This window comes from Podarcis gaigeae, assembly GCF_964106915.1.
Source record: "Podarcis gaigeae genome assembly, chromosome: 9".
Lineage (NCBI taxonomy): Eukaryota > Metazoa > Chordata > Lepidosauria > Squamata > Lacertidae > Podarcis > Podarcis gaigeae.
Window position 1 is genome coordinate 77,782,243 of NC_139685.1, and position 16,771 is coordinate 77,799,013.

The following is a 16,771-nucleotide window of genomic DNA, read 5'->3' on the forward strand; positions in this document are numbered from 1 at the left end:
CGACTTGTGTTCAGCTTGTGGTCCACCAGAAAGAAGATTCTACCTAAACATTAGGAAGAACTTCCTGACAGTAAGAGCTGTTCGACAGTGGAATTTGCTGCCAAGGAGTGTGGTGGAGTCTCCTTCTTTGGAGGTCTTTAAGCAGAGGCTTGACAACCATATGTCAGGAGTGCTCTGATGGTGTTTCCTGCTTGGCAGGGGGTTGGACTCGATGGCCCTTGTGGTCTCTTCCAACTCTATGATTCTATGATTCTAAGACCCCCTAGATCCTTTTCACACACACTGCTAGTAAGCCGGGTGTCCCTGAATGCTACTTCCAGCCTTGTGCCAAGTGAGCATAGCTGGCAAGGGAAATCCCAGAATGATAATGATGATGATGATGATGATGATGATGATGATGATGATGATGATGATTTATGCCCTGCCCATCTGGCTGGGTTTCCACAGCCACTCTGGGCGGCTTCCAACCGAATATTAAAAACAATACGGCAAAGTTGCAAAGTCACTGTGTTTTTAACCACAAAGCCCACAAGCCTCTCTCTGGCAGCATGACAGTTGTGACTCGAGGACCCGCCACCCACTTGAGGATAAGAAAGACACAAGGAGGCAGTATATTAGGTTAATAGGCTAAAAAAATGCCACAACTTTATTGATTACAGCATGTGAGTGCTATTGGCTTAGGCATTGGATAAAACAACAGAGCTTGACTCCATACCCTCAGGAAGGGGTGAGTCTATCAAGGGTTAACCACCAGTAGAAGGAGCCTGTTGATGCAAATACAACAAGGGCGTTGGACAGGATCCACAAACCACCGGATTCCTTTAACGGAATACCCAAAAAGTGGAGGGGCAGGGGATGGCCACATCCTGTCCTCCAATACACAAACATATTCCAATTTCTAACCGCCAATACCCAAAAAGTTGTGACGATTTGCTACAAGGTAGGCTAAAAACCAGGACACGGGTGGTGCTGTGGGTTAAACCACAGAGCCTAGGTCTTGCCGATCAGAAGGTCGGCAGTTCGAAACCCTGTGACGGGGTGAGCTCCCGTTGCTCGGTCCCTGCTCCTGCCAACCTAGCAGTTCGAAAGCACATCAAAGTGCAAGTAGATAAATAGGTACCGCTCCGGCGGGAAGGTAAACGGCGTTTCCGTGCGCTGCTCTGGTTCGCCAGAAGCGGCTTAGTCCTGCTGGCCACATGACCCGGAAGCTGTACGCCGGCTCCCTCGGCCAGTAAAGAGAGATGAGCGCCGCAACCCCAGAGTCGGCCACGGCTGGACCTAATGGTCAGGGGTCCCTTTACCTTTTAGGCGAAAAACCAAGTGGCCAGTGCCAATTTGCCAATTCCTACCAGGCCCCTTGGACAACCAAGGCGACCAACTGCAGGTCCATGGGAAGGTCAAAAACATAGCAATGAACTAAAGGGAGGGTGTGTGCGTGATACAACAAAACCAGCAGCAGAATGAGAGGGCAGTGCTACCGTGGCCACATTTGAGCAGCTAAACCCCGCCCCCAAGTGGGTTTGGCTGCCAGGGGGCGTGGCAGCCGGGACAGCTGAGCAGGACGCTGGAACGAAAGGCATAATAGAAAGGCGTTTGTCTTAGAGGGAACAGCTAGAGAAGAACAGGCAAGGCTGGTGGCATCGAGAGAAGGATGGCGCAAGAGATCATCTATGCAAATACAACGAAGTTTGAAGTCGGTGGTAAGGGCACACTTTAATGGCAGGCTCCCTTCCCTTTTAAGAAATGTCTCACATTTTGAATCGGGGCTTCGTTGGGGGAGCAAAGGCATTACAGCAGCGGATTAGATAGTTTCATGGAGAAGAAGGCTATCAATGGCTTCTAACCACAATTGCATGCCCTCCAGCGTTTCTCCAGTGAAAATAAGGACATTCATTGCTATTTTTCTAAGGGAAACGGGGCTGGAACTCATGGACACCTCTGTCATTCTCTTTGAATGGCAATGGTGCCCATCTGAGAGGTGCCAGAACTCAGTTCCAGCGACTTCCAGCTGGGAGGGAATCCTTGGGGACATCCTATTCCATGCCCTCCAACATTTCTCCGAGGAAAATAGGGACGTCCTAGGGGACGCGGGTGGTGCTGTGGGTTAAACCACAGAGCCTAGGACTTGCCGGTCAGAAGGTCGGCGGTTCGAATCCCCACGACAGGGTGAGCTCCCGTTGCTCAATCCCTGCTCCTGCCAACCTAGCAGTTCGAAAGTATGTCAAGTGCAACTAGATAAATAGGTACCGCTCCAGCGGGAAGGTAAACGGTGTTTCCGTGCGCTGCTCTGGTTTGCCAGAAGTCATGCTGGCCACATGACCCAGAAGCTGTACGCCAGCTCCCTCGGCCAATAAAGCGAGATGAGCGCTGCAACCCCAGAGTTGGACACAACTGGACCTTATGCTCAGGGGTCCCTTTACCTTTTTTTAGGGAAAAGCAGGGCATTCTGGGATCAAATCAGAAATTTGGAGGGTCTGCAATGGCTATGTTATCACTGCGCTCTGGGGTGCAGTAGTGCTTCTGAATAGCACCAGTTTCTGGGGAGTGTTGCTGTTGCACCCAGGTCCCTTTGGGGCATCGTGAGACCAGGATGAATGGGAGCCCTCTGGCCTGATCCAGCTGGAATTGTAATGCACCTTTGTCCAAAGTGAATATCAAAGTAGGGGATATTGGGGAGGAGGTCTGTCTGCTCCTCTTTGCCCCTTGCAGTGTTTGAAATTCCCCAGGCACCAGAATATCAGAAGACCCTGCTGGATCAGGCCATCCATCTGGTAAATTTGAGGGGAGTGGCTTTCCTTGTGGAGGACAATTGCCTTACCTGAGCAATTGTTCTTACCTGTGGCAACGCAATCCTGAGAGCCAGTCCTGGGTCCGGTGATAGGAACGTAAGGAGTCGTAAGGTCAATTGCCGGAGCCCAATGCGAAGTCTGGTGCAAGGCATCTTTTGCAAGAATGGGCTTGTCGACATCCTGCTTCCTCTCTGCTTATCAGTGCCCCAGAGTCCACAGTGGCTTCCTGTTGTGTGAAGGTTGAATTTAATCCATAATATGAGGCTGGGGGTGAGGTGGAGGAACAAACACACACCTACGGTCCTCCTGCTGGATGCAGTTGCTGGACTCTCATCCTCCTCTGAAAAGATGGCCGGAAACGATGGGGCGGAACTCAACATCTGCAATAAAGCTCTTGTGAAACTGCAGAGCTTGCAGAGTTTCACAGATGAAAATAAATAAGCTCTTAAGAAACATCCCTCCCGCCTGATTCCCACACCAACTCTTGTACCCCACCCAAACCAGGCATCAAGCGAGACACACTGCAGAACACACCTGCAAATGGGCTAGAGACAAAATATAAAAAATAAGACATTTATATTATGTTATATTTTTGACATTTTTTTGTCTTTGGGAAGTTCTATATAATTGACTGCATAGTTGTGTGAGCTGTGTTTCTTTATCCCACTGTATTCCTTTGCATTGTGTTTTGCAAAGGCACCAGAGCGGGGTATTTTCCTTTCTTTTTTAGTGGGGAATTTATTATTTGTTTCTGTTCAAAAATATATACTTATAGACTGCCGATTTGCATAGCGTATGAACCTAAAAGCAGAGTGAAGTGCAATCCCACAATGGACCAGAGCAACTCCATCTCAAACACATCTCATAAGAGCACATAAGGAGAGCCCTGCAGGATCAGGCCCAAGGGGGGGTTCCCCCCCCCTCAGCCTAGCATCCTGTCCTCACAGCAGTCAAGCAGCTGCCCGTGGGAAACATGCAAGCAGGATCTGAGCCCAAGAACACTCTTCCCTCCTTTCACTTCTCATATTGTTTTGGGAAATGTGAATTAGATGGGGGGGGGGTAAATTGGCTTTAAATGTGAACTAGAATCATAGTATCATAGAATTATGAGGGCCTGGAGGCAGTCGGTGGATGGATGGCAGCTAACAGATTGAGGTTGAACCCTGACAAGACAGAAGTACTGTTTCTGGGGGACAGGAGGTGGGTAGGTATGGAGGACTCTCTGGTCCTGAATGGGGTAACTGTGCCCCTGAAGGACCAGGTGCGCAGCCTGGGAGTCATTTTGGACTCACAGCTGTCCATGGAGGTGCAGATCCATTCTGTGTCCGGGCAGCTGTCTCCCAGCTCCATCTGGTACGCAGGATGAGACTCTCCCTGGCCATGGACTGTCTCGCCAGAGTGGTGCATGCTCTGGTTATCTCCCGCTTGGACTACTGCAATGTGCTCTACGTGGGGCTACCTTTGAAGGTGACCTGGAAACAGCAATTAATCCAGAATGCGGCAGCTAGACTGATGATGAGGAGCGGCTGCTGAGACCAGTCTTGAAAGACCTACATTGGCTCCCAGTACGTTTCCGGGCTGAATTCAAAGTGTTGGTGCTGACCTTTAAAGCCCGAAACAGCCTCAGTCCAGTATACCTGAAGGAGCATCTCCACCCCCATCGTTCTACCCAGACTTTGAGGTCCAGCGCCGAGGACCTTCTGGCGGTTCCCTCATTGCGAGAAGCCAAGTTACAGGGAACCAGGCAGAGGGCCTTCTTGGTGGTGGCACCTGCCTTGTGGAACACCCTCCCACCACATGTCAAAGAGAACCACACCTACCAGACTTTTAGAAGACATCTGAAGGCAGCCCTGTTCAGGGAAGCTTTTAATCTTTGATGCATTACGGTATTTTAATATTTTGTTGGAAGCCACCCAGAGTGGCTGGGGAAACCCAGCCAGATGGGCGGGGTATAAATAATAAATTATTATTATATTATTATTATTGTAGAGTTGGACCCTGAGAGTCGTCTAGTCCAACCTCCTGCAATGGAGGAATCTCAGCAAGACCATACATGGATTTCTCTCCCCGCCCCAATCCCTATTCTTCACTGGGGCACCACTCAGTGCTACTCAGCCCCTCAGGTTTTTTTCCATCGAGTTTTATGTAAACTGCTTTGCTTGTTTTTAATGGTATGGTTCTAACCTGCCCTGCCTGAGACCTGCTGATGGAGGGCAGGAAGAAACCTTACCTGCCTGAGGGGGTCGTAGTCCCGTGGAGCCTCATGTTTAAGAGAAAGCAGGGTGGGGGGGATGAAATTTTAATCTTTCCCACCATCCTCTGCCTCCTTCAGCTTCTTCTCCATCTCGCAAGAGAGACATCTCCACCACCATCATCGTGACGCTCCTCACTCTGCTGCTGCTACTGCTGGCCACCTCCCTCATTGCAATGGCCCTTCTCTGTAAGTACAACTACACGTTTCCTATTTTGATCTCAATTACATCTGTCCAGGTCCCAATGGGTGGTGAGAGTGCCTCTGAGGATGTGCAGAACGACGCAACCATTTTGCTGCTTCGGGCGATCACACACAGGCTTCCATTATGTAATAAAAAATTTATGGTCTTTTAAATGTACCAACCAAGCACGTGCATAGATGTGTGGACCACATGTCTGGAGCAGCACAGGAAGACCGCCCTGAAACTATTTTGACTCCCAAACTGACCAAATGTTTTCTCTGCAAGGAGGGAGGGGATGAGGGAACCTTCCCATTGTCTCAGGGGTTGGGTAATCACCATCTCAAAGGAATGGCCAGACTACCATCTAATAAGGCATTATCAGATAACCTGCCAGACAGGAGATAAACAATGCACTCAGATTTCTGTTGTAGACCGCCCTTTCTGTGATGTAGGTACGATATAATGATAATAATAATTTTTATTTATACCCCGCCCTCCCCAGCCACGGCCGGACTCAGAGCGGCTTACAAGCAATAATAAAAACAAATTGAATGATTACAACTTAAAAACAAAATTTAAATACAACATTAAAATATGGAAACATTAAAATATTAAAATGTAGCCTCATCGCAGGAAAAGAAGGAAAGGAAAAAAGAAAGAAAGGGAGGGAGGGAGGGAATCGAATTGGCTCCAAGCCAAAGGCCAGGCGGAACAACTCTGTCTTACAGGCCCTGCGGAAAGAAATCAGATCCTGCAGGGCCCTGGTCTCATGAGGCAGAGTGTTCCACCAGGCCGGAGCCAGTGTTGAAAAGGCCCTGGCTCTGGTTGAGGCTAATCTAACTTCCTTAGGGCCCGGGACCTCTAGGGTGTTGCTATTTATGGACCTTGAGGCTCTCCGTGGGGCATACCAGGCGAGGCGGTCCCGGAGGTACGAGGGTCCTAGGCCGTGAAGGGCTTTAAAGGTCAAAAGCAGAACCTTAAATCTGACCCTGTACTCCACCGGGAGCCAGTCCAGTTTGAAAAGCACTGGGTGAATATGCTCCCATGGCAGAGACTCCGTGAGGAGCCTCGCTGCAGCATTCTGCACCCGCTGGAGTTTGTGGGACAGTTTCAAGGGCAGCCCCGCGTAGAGCGAATTACAGTAGTCAAGCCTGGAGATGACCGTCACATGGATCACTGTGGCCAGGTCGGGGTGGGAAAGGTAAGGGACCAACTGCTTGATGCGGCGAAGGTGGAAAAATGTTGCCTTGGCTGTTGCTGTAACCTGCGCCTCCACGGAAAGGGAGGCGTCAAGGATTACACCCAAACTCTTAACGGAAGGCAATGGCACTAATTGGGCCCCTGCAAGAGAAGGGAGTTGGTCCCTCATCCCCATGCCATCCCGACCCAGCCATAGGACCTCTGTCTTCGAAGGATTTAATTTCAATCGGCTCCCACGAAACCATCCAGCCACAGCTTCCAAGCATCTGGTCAGTGTGTCCGGGGCCGAGTCGGTGTGGCCATCCATCAGCAGATAGAGCTGAGTGTCATCAGCATGTTGGTGACAGCCCAGCCCAAAGCTCCAGATAATCTGGGCAAGGGGGCACATAAAGATGTTAAAAAGCATCGGAGAGAGAATTGCGCCCTGCGGCACTCCACACACCAAGGAGTGGCGCGACGACATTTCCCTCCCTAGTGCCACCCTCTGTCCCTGACCTGAGATAAAAGAGTTATGGGCTATGCCCTGTATCCCCACATCTGCGAGGTGGTGGTCCAGAAGATCATAATCGACCATGTCAAAGGCTGCTGACAAATCTAAAAGGATCAGCAGTCCTGACCCGCCTCGATCCAGTTGTCTAGGGAGATCATCTGTGAGGGCAACCAGAGCCGCCTCGGTCCCAAAACCAGGACGGAAACCGGACTGAAATGGATGATATATTGGGAGGGTGGTCTTGAGCTACACCCCTTCTGTGATGTATGTATGATGTATGGAGTATGTCTTGAGCTCCAGGGCAAGGAATTAAAAATGTCTATATAAAGGCAGGCACACCTTGGTTCGGTGTTCCTCCTCCTTTCCTGCATGTGAGGGGAGCACCCTGTTGCAACAGTTCAATAAAGATCAGGCTTACGAACTGCTTTGCTTCTAAAAATAGTACTAATAATAATAATAATAATAATAATTTATTTATACCCTGCCCATCTGGCTGGGTTTCCCCAGCCACTCTGGGCAGCTTCCAACAAAATATTAAAATACAATAGTCCGACAAAAATTAAAAGCTTCCCTAAACAGGGCTGCCTTCAGATGTCTTCTAAAAGTCTGGTAGTTGTTGTTCTCTTTGACATCTGGTGGGAGGGCGTTCCACAGGGCGGGTACCACCATCAAGAAGCCCCTCTGCCTGGCTCCCTGTAACTTGGCTTCTCGCAGTGAGGGAACCGCCAGAAGGCCCTTGGCGCTGGACTTCAGTGTCTGGGCAGAAAGATGGAGGTGGAGACGCTCCTTCAGGTATACTGGACCGAGGCCGTTTAGGGCTTTCTCTGGTTGGCCTCTGTTATTGTCTCCTACCGATGGAGAACCTACAAAGGTCTCTATAAGGGCTCTTGTGTCCCCCATAAGGGAATAAGGGCAGATTTTGTTTACGACAGTTAAAAGCTAAATGATGGTCACTGCCCACCCCTGAAAATACCCCGCAAAAATGAGAGAACCAGAGCAAAGGTGAGGTTTTTCCAAGTGGGAGGGAAATTAGCCTTGAAAAGCGATGGTGGGGAAGGAAGGGATTTGATCTAAATAGGGAAGAGTTGGCTGGCCTGCAGAAAATGCCACCAGCCCCATTGCCAGGAAGACCAGCAGAACAAAATCTTGGAAGGGCCAAAGTGCCATTGGTATTCAAGAGAAATGCTCAAGGATGGGCTGTAACATCCCAGAAGATACTGCAAGGCTCCCTAGATCAGGCAAAGGCAAACTCTGGCCCTCCAGGTGTTTGGGACTACAATTCCCATCATTCCTGATCACCGGTCCTGTTAGCTAGGGATGATGGGAATTGTAGTCCCAAACATCTGGAGGGCCAAAGTTTGCCTATGCCTGCCCTAGAAGTACATGGGAATTTGCAGGAGAACATGAATGATAGGTCCCTGCCCCGTGGAGCTTACAAAATCTAGAATTTGGCAGGGCAGGTAGGAGAGGCAAGGATACTCAAGTGGATTGTGGGCTGACGCAGTTCCGTTTGTGCCTCCGCTGCAGTTGGGAGGAGAACAAAAAAAAAGTTCTGACCCTGTTAAAAAGAAAAGGGGTAGCAGGGAGTTCTGAGCAAAACTACAAACTCTGAAATCTGTTCAGCATTTTCAGATTTTTGGATTTCCTACTTTGCACGCCCCCTTCACACTTCTTGCCTTCGCTGGCACTTTTATTTGGAAGTTAATCCTGCATGCCTGCCATGTCAGGGCAGGTAAAAGAAAGTCCTTCTTCATGCAGCGCACAGATAACCTGTGGGACTCCCTGCCACAGGAAAGAGTGATGGCCACCAATTTGGATGTGTTTTAAAAAGGATTATTAGACAAATAATTGTCTAATAATATTAGACAAACCACAAGAAGGGGGAGTGCTGCTCTTGTGTTCGAATCCTGGTTGTGGGTTTCCCACAGGTCGGCCATTGGCTCCATCCAGCATGCTCTTATTATGTTCATATGGTTTGTAGATTCCCAGAAGGAGAAGAAACTCCAGGAAATCGAAGGAGCGATGGAGAAGATCAGAACCTCCCTGTTTCTGAGCAATATCTCTCTTTCATCAGCGGAAGCATCTGAGAGTAAGTTGCAAAACCCTGAAATGAGGAAACCCTCAGAGTATGTGAGGATGGGAAGGGTTCCTATTTTAAATCGTTTCCCTTCCTTTCCTCCAGATGATTTGTGCTCTTCATCATTTAATTTACATAATGAAAAGTGTTTGTTCTCACAGCCAAGCTAGGAAAGTACGGTAGGTTATTGTTGTGCCCTTTTTACAGCTGGGAAACTGAGGCTGCGATAATAGGCTACACACACTCTCTCTCCTCTCCTGTAGTTTCCAGCAACTGGCAGATTTTAAATACCGTATTTTTCGCTCTATAAGACACACCAGACCACAAGACGCACCTAGTTTTTGGAGGAGGAAAACAAGAAAAAAAATATTCTGAATCTCAGAAGCCAGAATAGCAAGAGGGATCGCTGCGCAGTGAAAGCAGCAACCCCTGTTGCTGTTCTGGCTTCTGTGATAGCTGCGCAGCCTGCATTCACTCCATAAGATGCACACACATTTCCCCTTACTTTTTAGGAGAGAAAAAGTGTGTCTTATAGAGCAAAAAATACAGTACCTCCTTCAGGGATAGGGAACACCTGTTTCTCTGATGAGAGTACCCTGTGCCTTTAAACAGAAACTCAACAGGTGCAGCTGCCCCAATCACCGCATCTTAGTGATTCTCTTAGCCAGGGAGAAGTTTATGAAACGTTACTTTTTGTTAAAATTCCTGCTCCGTGATTGCAGTCATGGGATTGTTGTCTATCACATGACGGTGTATGTTTTGACTCCACAGAGTGGGAAGTGACGGAGACAGGATGTTTGTGTTACTGTGTTCTGTGAAGTGGGACTATTGTCCTTTGTTCTTTTTCTCTTTGCTGTCTGATGCTAGAGAGAGAGGGAGCCATGTTGCAGTGTTCCGTGTGTGTTTATATGCAAATAAAGTAGATTAGCCAAAATGCTGAGTTGCTGAGGTCTGTTACGCAAGCTGCACAAACTCTGAGGATCCCTTAGGTGCCGATGTCTGTTGGCATCGGTCGCTGTGATGTTCGGGCTGAAGAAAGCTTTTGAGGCTCCCGAACAATCGACCAGGAGGGAGAGAACATGCCAGTCGGGCAGGTGTCTCTGCCAGGGTCCTACTCAAGTGTAGGACAAGCTCCTGACACTTTTCTCCTAGTCTCCCATTTCACAATAATAAATAATAATAATAAATTTAATTTTTTTCCCGCCCTCCCCAGCCGAAGCTGGGCTCAGGGCGGCTAACAACAATCAAAATAATCCAACATTCTAAAAACATTTCATTATAAAAATTAATTAAAATCAAATTGATGGCAACCATTAAGCAAAATTCTGTGCAGATTGCCAGAGGAGGGGGTCAGGCTGCGCCCTGAGCAAAGGCCTGGTGGAACAACTCTGTCTTGCAGGCCCTGCGGAAAGATGTCAGGTCCCGCAGGGCCCTAGTCTCTTGTGACAGAGCGTTCCACCAGATTGGAGCCGCGGCCGAGAAAGCCCTGGCTCTAGTTGAGGCCAGCCTAACCTCTCTGTGGCCTGGGATCTTCAGGGTATTTTTATTTGCAGACCGTAAGTTCTTCTGTGGGACATACCAGGAGAGCTCACTTTGGTCTGACACTTCCAGGTGTTCAGCTGCTCCAAAACATCTCTGAGGCTTTCTACAAGATCCAAACCACCCTGGGGAACGTCAGTGCGTCAAAAACCGCTATCCAGAATCGTCACAGTAAGTAGGGGTCAAAATCAGTGACGAAGACCTCTTCCAATCCCACCTTTCCTTCAAGGGGAGTCAGCATCCCAGACCATCTCCGGTTCTGGACATAAGCGTTGCCAACTTCTTAAACGCCTACTGCTCCTGTAATTGAAACATATTAGGAGGTGGCAATGTTGGTTCTTATTCAATTAAAGGACTTTGCCACATGATTTCTGCATATCACTATCCAGTTAAAGTTGCAGGGGCAAAACCAAGTCCCCACCCCAACTTGAGTTATGGCGATCCTCCTGGCCAGACCTGGGGCAACCACCTCCCAAGGGAGTCTGTTCCTCTGTTGAAAATCTCCTTCTTGTAACCAGTACATTTCCGAGCACAATTCAATAGGTTGGCACTGACCTTTAAAGCCCTAAATGGCCTCGGTTCAGTATACCTGAAGGAGCATCTCCATCCCCATCATTCTGCCCCGACACTGAGGTCCAGCTCCGAGGGCCTTCTGGCGGTTCCCTCATTGTGAGAAATGAGGTTACAGGGAACCAGACAGAGGGCCTTCTTGGTAGTGGCGTCCGCCCTGTGGAACGCCCTCCCATCAGATGTCAAGGAAATAAGCAGCTATCTTATATTTAAAAGACATCAAAGTGCAAGTAGATAAATAGGTACCCCTCTGGTGGGAAGGTAAACTGCGTTTCCATGCGCTGCTCTGGCTCACTAGATGCGGCTTAGTCATGCTGGCCACATGACCCGGAAGCTGTACGCCGGCTCCCTCGGCCAATAAAGCGAGATGAGCGCTGCAACCCGAGAGTCGGCCACGACTGGACCTAATGGTCAGGGGTCCCTTTACCCTTTACCGTTAAGGTATGTATGTTCAAATATTTCTCACTGTCCGATTTCCGTGACCATTCACCAAACTTTCCGGTCACACCTTGTACATGTAATGAACAAGTAAGAATGTTCAAGAACTGTGGTTTTTCACACCTCTGCATGACAAGCTCCTTCTTGAACTGAATGGGGGGGGGAGTTGGCTATAAATGCAATACATAAATAATATTTATGCACACACACCATGCTTGAGCCCCCATCCCTTCTCTAGCACACATCCCTTCCCTTTTTTGAGACAGCCATGCTACATCCTCGAACAGACGATGCTCAGATCCAGCCCCTCCAATCAGCCTTTCCTGCAGTTCAGGGTTCCTGAGATCCACTCCCTTTTTTTCTCCCAAAGGGGAACTCCTGGCATTCCTCTCCACAGGCTGGAAGTTTTGCAACGGCAGCGTCTATTTCCTTTCCCAAAAGGCAAAGCCCTGGCAGGAAGCTGAGGACACCTGTAGAGCCCAAGGGGCACACCTGGTCTCCATCACATCAAAGGAAGAGATGGTGAGCACACACACAGGGCCGTCTTACCCATAGGCGCTAGGGTGTGGGGTGTTAGTTTCTGTTTGCCACTGAGCACCTGCTTAGAGTCACAAGGCTCTGTTTACATTCCAGAGACTTTCCACACTGTTGGAAGTCTCACGGAGGCAGGAGACGGATGTGATGTTTACTGGTTTCCTGTTCCTTTGTTCCTTTGTTCCAGTTGCTCTCTGCTTTCATAGAGAGAGGGTGTATTTTTCTTTGCTGTCTGTGCAGTAAGAAATAAAGCATAGCGATGTAACCATAAATCTCATCACTTCCCTTTGCTGGAAACTCTGCTGAACAGGAATGTGCCTGAGGCCTCATCAAAGGCTCAGGTCGTTAATTATTTGACAGAGGTGATTCCGAAGGACTCGGCCGGAGGAAGATGAGCTTTATCAGCTTGGCCGAGTGGAGATGCTGACATGGGGCACCCGGGCACCAGGCTGAGAGTCCGGGATCCGAGAGTTGAGTCCAGGGAAGAGCCCGTCTGTCGGTCAGAGCGCTACAGTGGGCTCTTCTGCTGCGGGTGGCTCTGCGCCATGAGTTCAGGGACAACCAAGCCAGCAAGACGCTGAGGCGGCCAGCCGGCTCCGCCCTCCTGCGTACCTGGGACTGGGCAACCTGGGGGAGATGCTGAGTGGATCTTTGCACCCCGGAGCCACATATGCTTAAGACAGCCCTGCACACACACTTCAAAACACCTGGATTTACCTGCTCAGCTAACAAAAACACCAACACCTGGGCTACCCCGAAACATTTTCCTGGCCCAAGCAGCCGCCTCAAGACAGCACTGCCACCTTCTTTGCTGGCCTCTGCTCCTGCGCCTTTGCCAGCAACTTAGCCTGCCAATATTACCAGGCCAGTCCCCTTCCTGGGAAAAGCAATTGCTGCTGCTCTCTACACATTAAGCAGCTGCTAGAGACACCAGGGTTTGTTTTCTTGGTCAGTTGGCATTCCTAGAGTTGAGGGTCCTTTGCACAACTCGCTGATTCCTGAAGTCCCAGCCTGCCTCTGGGAACTGGGTGGGGCTTACTTCTGAGTAAATGTGCGCAGGATCAAGCAGTCCAGCTGCAAATCCAAAGGCCATTTGCTGCTGAGCCAGGATTTGAGAATGGTATCCTGTCCCTGAGCCTAGTTCGTTCTCTCTCTCTCTCTCTCTCTCTCTCTCTCTCTCTCTCTCTCTCTGCAACCCTGGACCACTGTGGTTTGTAACTGTTTTGCAGGAATACCTTGTCAGGGAAGCCAGAAATCAGCACTTTTGGATAGGACTCTCTGACCAAAATACAGAAGGCGTTTGGACCTGGGTGGACGGCACAAAGTACAACAAAAAGCTTAGGTGGGTCTGATCAGCTCTTTAAAAAAAAAGAAAACACAGTGTGTGGCTTTCTGTATTCTTTCATTTCAGGTGCCCCTACAAAACAGACTTTTTCATATAGTCCTCGCCTCCGTCCCAGGAGACCCCTGGAAAAGTGCTACTCTGTGATTTCCTAAAACAAACCAAAATCAGGAAAGAATAGGGATCTTTGAGTAATAGGGACCCTGACTAATAGGAACCCATCATGCTCCTTCTCCTGGGATAGTTTGACCACCTTTGGTCGCACTCAGCTCTCACCTGTGGCTCCTAGAATCTGTTAGCATGTGACAGCAGCCACACCCCAGGAATGTCTTCGACTGGCCGGCTAAACAAATAGAGGGGAGCTGATGGGTCTCAAGCCCTCAGTGAGTTACGGACTTGCAAAGACAGGCTCTGAGAATTGAGTGGACGTGACTAATAGTGGGTCCAACTGTCAAAAAGGCGATTTCTGCACATGCTGTAGAGCATGGGTAGGCAAACTAAGGCCCGGGGGCCAGATCCGGCCCAATTGCCTTCTAAATCCAGCCCGCGGATGGTCCGTGAATCAGCATAATTTTACATGGGTAGAATGTGTCCTTTTATTTAAAATGCATCTCTGGGTTATTTGTGGGGCCTGCCTGGTGTTTTTACATGAACAGAATGTGTGCTTTTATTTAAAATGCATCTCTGGATTATTTGTGGGGCATAGGAATTCGTTCATTATTTTTTTTCAAATATAGTTCGGCCCCCCACAAGGTCTGAGGGACAGTGGACTGCTCAAAAAGTTTGCTGACCCCTGCTTTAGAGGGAGGAGAGGGGCAGATAGGGCTCAAACACCTGGGAAGGCAGCCCATCTAAGAGAAAGAAAACTCTGATTCTAAACTTCTGGTGCCTTGCGGGACATCTTCCAGAGAAGAAAAGGCCAAGGAGTAAACTCTACACAATTCCAGAGTGGAGTCCCTAAGACAGTTGGCTGACACCTTGCATGCCTTCTTCCAGCAAATGCTACAGCCAAGCGGGTGCCAAAAGCATTGCTTTGCTTTCCTTTGGACCCCATCAATGAGGCTGAGAGAGGGGTCTTGTTGTCTGGGCAGCCCAGGACCTCCAGGCTTGCATCCTGGGGGGTCACTTTGGTGCTGCTAACATAGCGGTTTGACTTCACCCGCAGAAGTGCATGTTGTAAAACAAGCCCCCTCGGGAGAGGCTGGCCCCCCTCGTCGGTTCCCGGAGATCTGCCTGGCTGGCTTCCCCGCAAGTCCAGGGTAGATCTTGATAGGCGACATCTCCCAGAGTGGGAAATGCACACCCCCTCCCTCCTTGCATCCCAGCAGGGAAAGGAGATAGTCAGTAAAGTCTATTTACATCTCTTTATTTCTGACTTTGCAGCACTACAGAAAACATGTCCGATCAGTTCAGACTTCTTCAAGCAAGTGACTCAAACTTCCTTTACATACGCAACAGGAAGGTTTCATATTACACTCTTCACAAAGCTGTGAGAATATTCTTTCCCACAGCTAGTCACATCATGTGATGTAAACACCATGCTGCTGCCAGTTTGCAGCTGCATTGCTCTCATATTGTAACAGTGCACTCCGTTGTCTCTCGAGACAGATGGAGGCCAACAAGGAATCTGTTGCCCTGCATACATAAAGGTAAAGGGACCCCTGACCGTTAGGTCCAGTCGCGGACGACTCTGGGGTTGTGGCACTCATCTCGCTTTACTGGTGTACAGCTTCCGGGTCATGTGGCCAGCATGACTAAGCCGCTTCTGGCGAACCAGAGCAGTGCACGGAAACGCCGTTTACCTCCCTGCCGGGGCAGTACCTATTTATCTACTTGCACTTTGACGTGCTTTCGAACTGCTAGGTTGGCAGGAGCAGGGACCGAGCAACGGGAGCTCACCCCGTCGCGGGGATTTGAACCACCGACCTTCTGATCGGCAACTCCTAGGCTCTGTGGTTTAACCCACAGCGCCACCCGCGTCCATATATATATATATATATACGAAAGCATATATATATATATATATATATATGCATGCCAGCTATATAATCACAACCTCTCGCCTTCTTTTCCAGTTTTTGGGGACAAGGACAACCAGACAACTGGCATGGAGCACCACAACACGAGGAAGACTGTGTTCACTTCACAACGCACTGGAACGACGTCAGCTGCACATACAACTATAAATGGTTCTGTAAGAAGGTCTTCTCCTGAGCAGATGCCCCACTGCATTTCCAGGACAGGACTAAGGGGCCACCGAACCCAGTGTTCTGGATCCAGCGGAGGACAGCCAAAGGTCTCCAGAAGCTCATAAGCAGCTGTCACTCCAGGAGAGGCCTAGCCCCATGACTGCCGGATTTTCTTAATCTATAGGAACACTGCAGGAAAACCCTCCACCCTCTTCCTTTCCCCCAATCCGCATGTCAGAATTTTAAAGGCCTGGAGGAGGCAAGGCTGCCTTTGATGGACTTTTGCCAGACGGAAAAAGCAGGTCGAGCAATCAATTTGAGAGTTGCCTTTGTACCAAAGTCCCAAACTTTTAGTGCCCACTGAGCCCCCTACCCCATAAAAAGGATTATTCAGAAGAGCGCTTTGCACAGCCCACGAAGGAAGACAATAACGCAACAGAATTCAATACAGCAACAATTTATCCAGAACCCAAATAAAGCTATTTAGCTTGATTAATTCAACAAACTTGATCCAGGGAGACCAGCTTTGCAAAGTCTGATTTACAGCTCCCGCACCCACCTGCTACCTTATTGCCCCCCTAAACGGCCTCGCTCCTGCATACCTGAAGGAGCATCTCCACCCCCATCATCCAACCCGGACACTGAAATCCAGCACCGAGGGCCTTCTGGCGGTTCCCTCATTGCGAGAAGTGAGGTTACAGGGAACAAGACAGAGGGCCTTCTCGGTAGTGGCACCCGCCTGTGGAACACCCTCCCCTCAGATGTGAAGGAAATAAGTAGCTATCTTTAAAAGACATTTTTAAGTTATATTGAAGTTAATTTGGGAATTACCAAAGTAACAGTGGATGGAATTTAATACCTGCAACATACAGACCATAGTATTGGCAGCGTATAACTGTAGAAAAACCTTAAGAGTTTTTGATCTAAACCGGGTTGGATGGAGGTCAAGTGTTTGTAATTGTGTGTGATATGAGGTAATTGTACTCTGTTCTTTCTTTTCTTTTTACCTTTTTCTTTTCTTTTCTTTTCTTTACTTTGTTTTTCTCTTTTAATGCTGTTGTTGCTCTTTTTTATGTCTACTTGCTGTTTAATGTATTTTGTAAAAGCTTAATAAACAGATTTTTTTTAAAAAAAAAAAGACATCTGAAGGCAGCCCTGTTCAGGGAAG

General features: G+C 48.9%; 2 protein-coding genes across 2 annotated transcripts in view; one reads left to right on the top strand and one right to left on the bottom strand.

The window, feature by feature from the left end:
- LOC310853021 (CD209 antigen-like protein C) overlaps window positions 1–3,218 on the bottom strand; it is a 94,683-nt gene extending 91,465 nt beyond the window's left edge. Inside the window, exon 1 of the mRNA XM_083757172.1 lies at window positions 2,837–3,218. The gene's annotated coding sequence lies outside the window, so the exon portion shown is untranslated. The remainder of the gene's footprint in view (window positions 1–2,836) is intronic.
- LOC310853026 (C-type lectin domain family 4 member F-like) lies at window positions 1,603–16,099 on the top strand. Its single transcript, XM_083757186.1, has 7 exons — window positions 1,603–1,700; window positions 5,122–5,229; window positions 8,896–9,003; window positions 10,603–10,701; window positions 11,909–12,060; window positions 13,302–13,414; window positions 15,490–16,099. Exons 1-7 carry the CDS (start codon window positions 1,652–1,654, stop codon window positions 15,626–15,628), a joined length of 768 nt encoding a protein of 255 aa, XP_083613312.1. The 5' UTR covers window positions 1,603–1,651; the 3' UTR covers window positions 15,629–16,099.
- The last annotated feature ends 672 nt before the right edge of the window (window positions 16,100–16,771 follow it).

Excerpts from the sequence above, each read along its gene's own strand:
- LOC310853026 (XM_083757186.1), top strand. The coding sequence starts at position 1,652 with ATGGCGCAAGAGATCATCTATGCAAATACAACGAAGTTTGAAGTCGGT. Across the intron at positions 5,230-8,895 it reads CATTGCAATGGCCCTTCTCT|ATTCCCAGAAGGAGAAGAAA; the intron begins GTAAGTACAACT and ends TATGGTTTGTAG. Across the intron at positions 10,702-11,908 it reads CGCTATCCAGAATCGTCACA|GGGAACTCCTGGCATTCCTC; the intron begins GTAAGTAGGGGT and ends TTTCTCCCAAAG.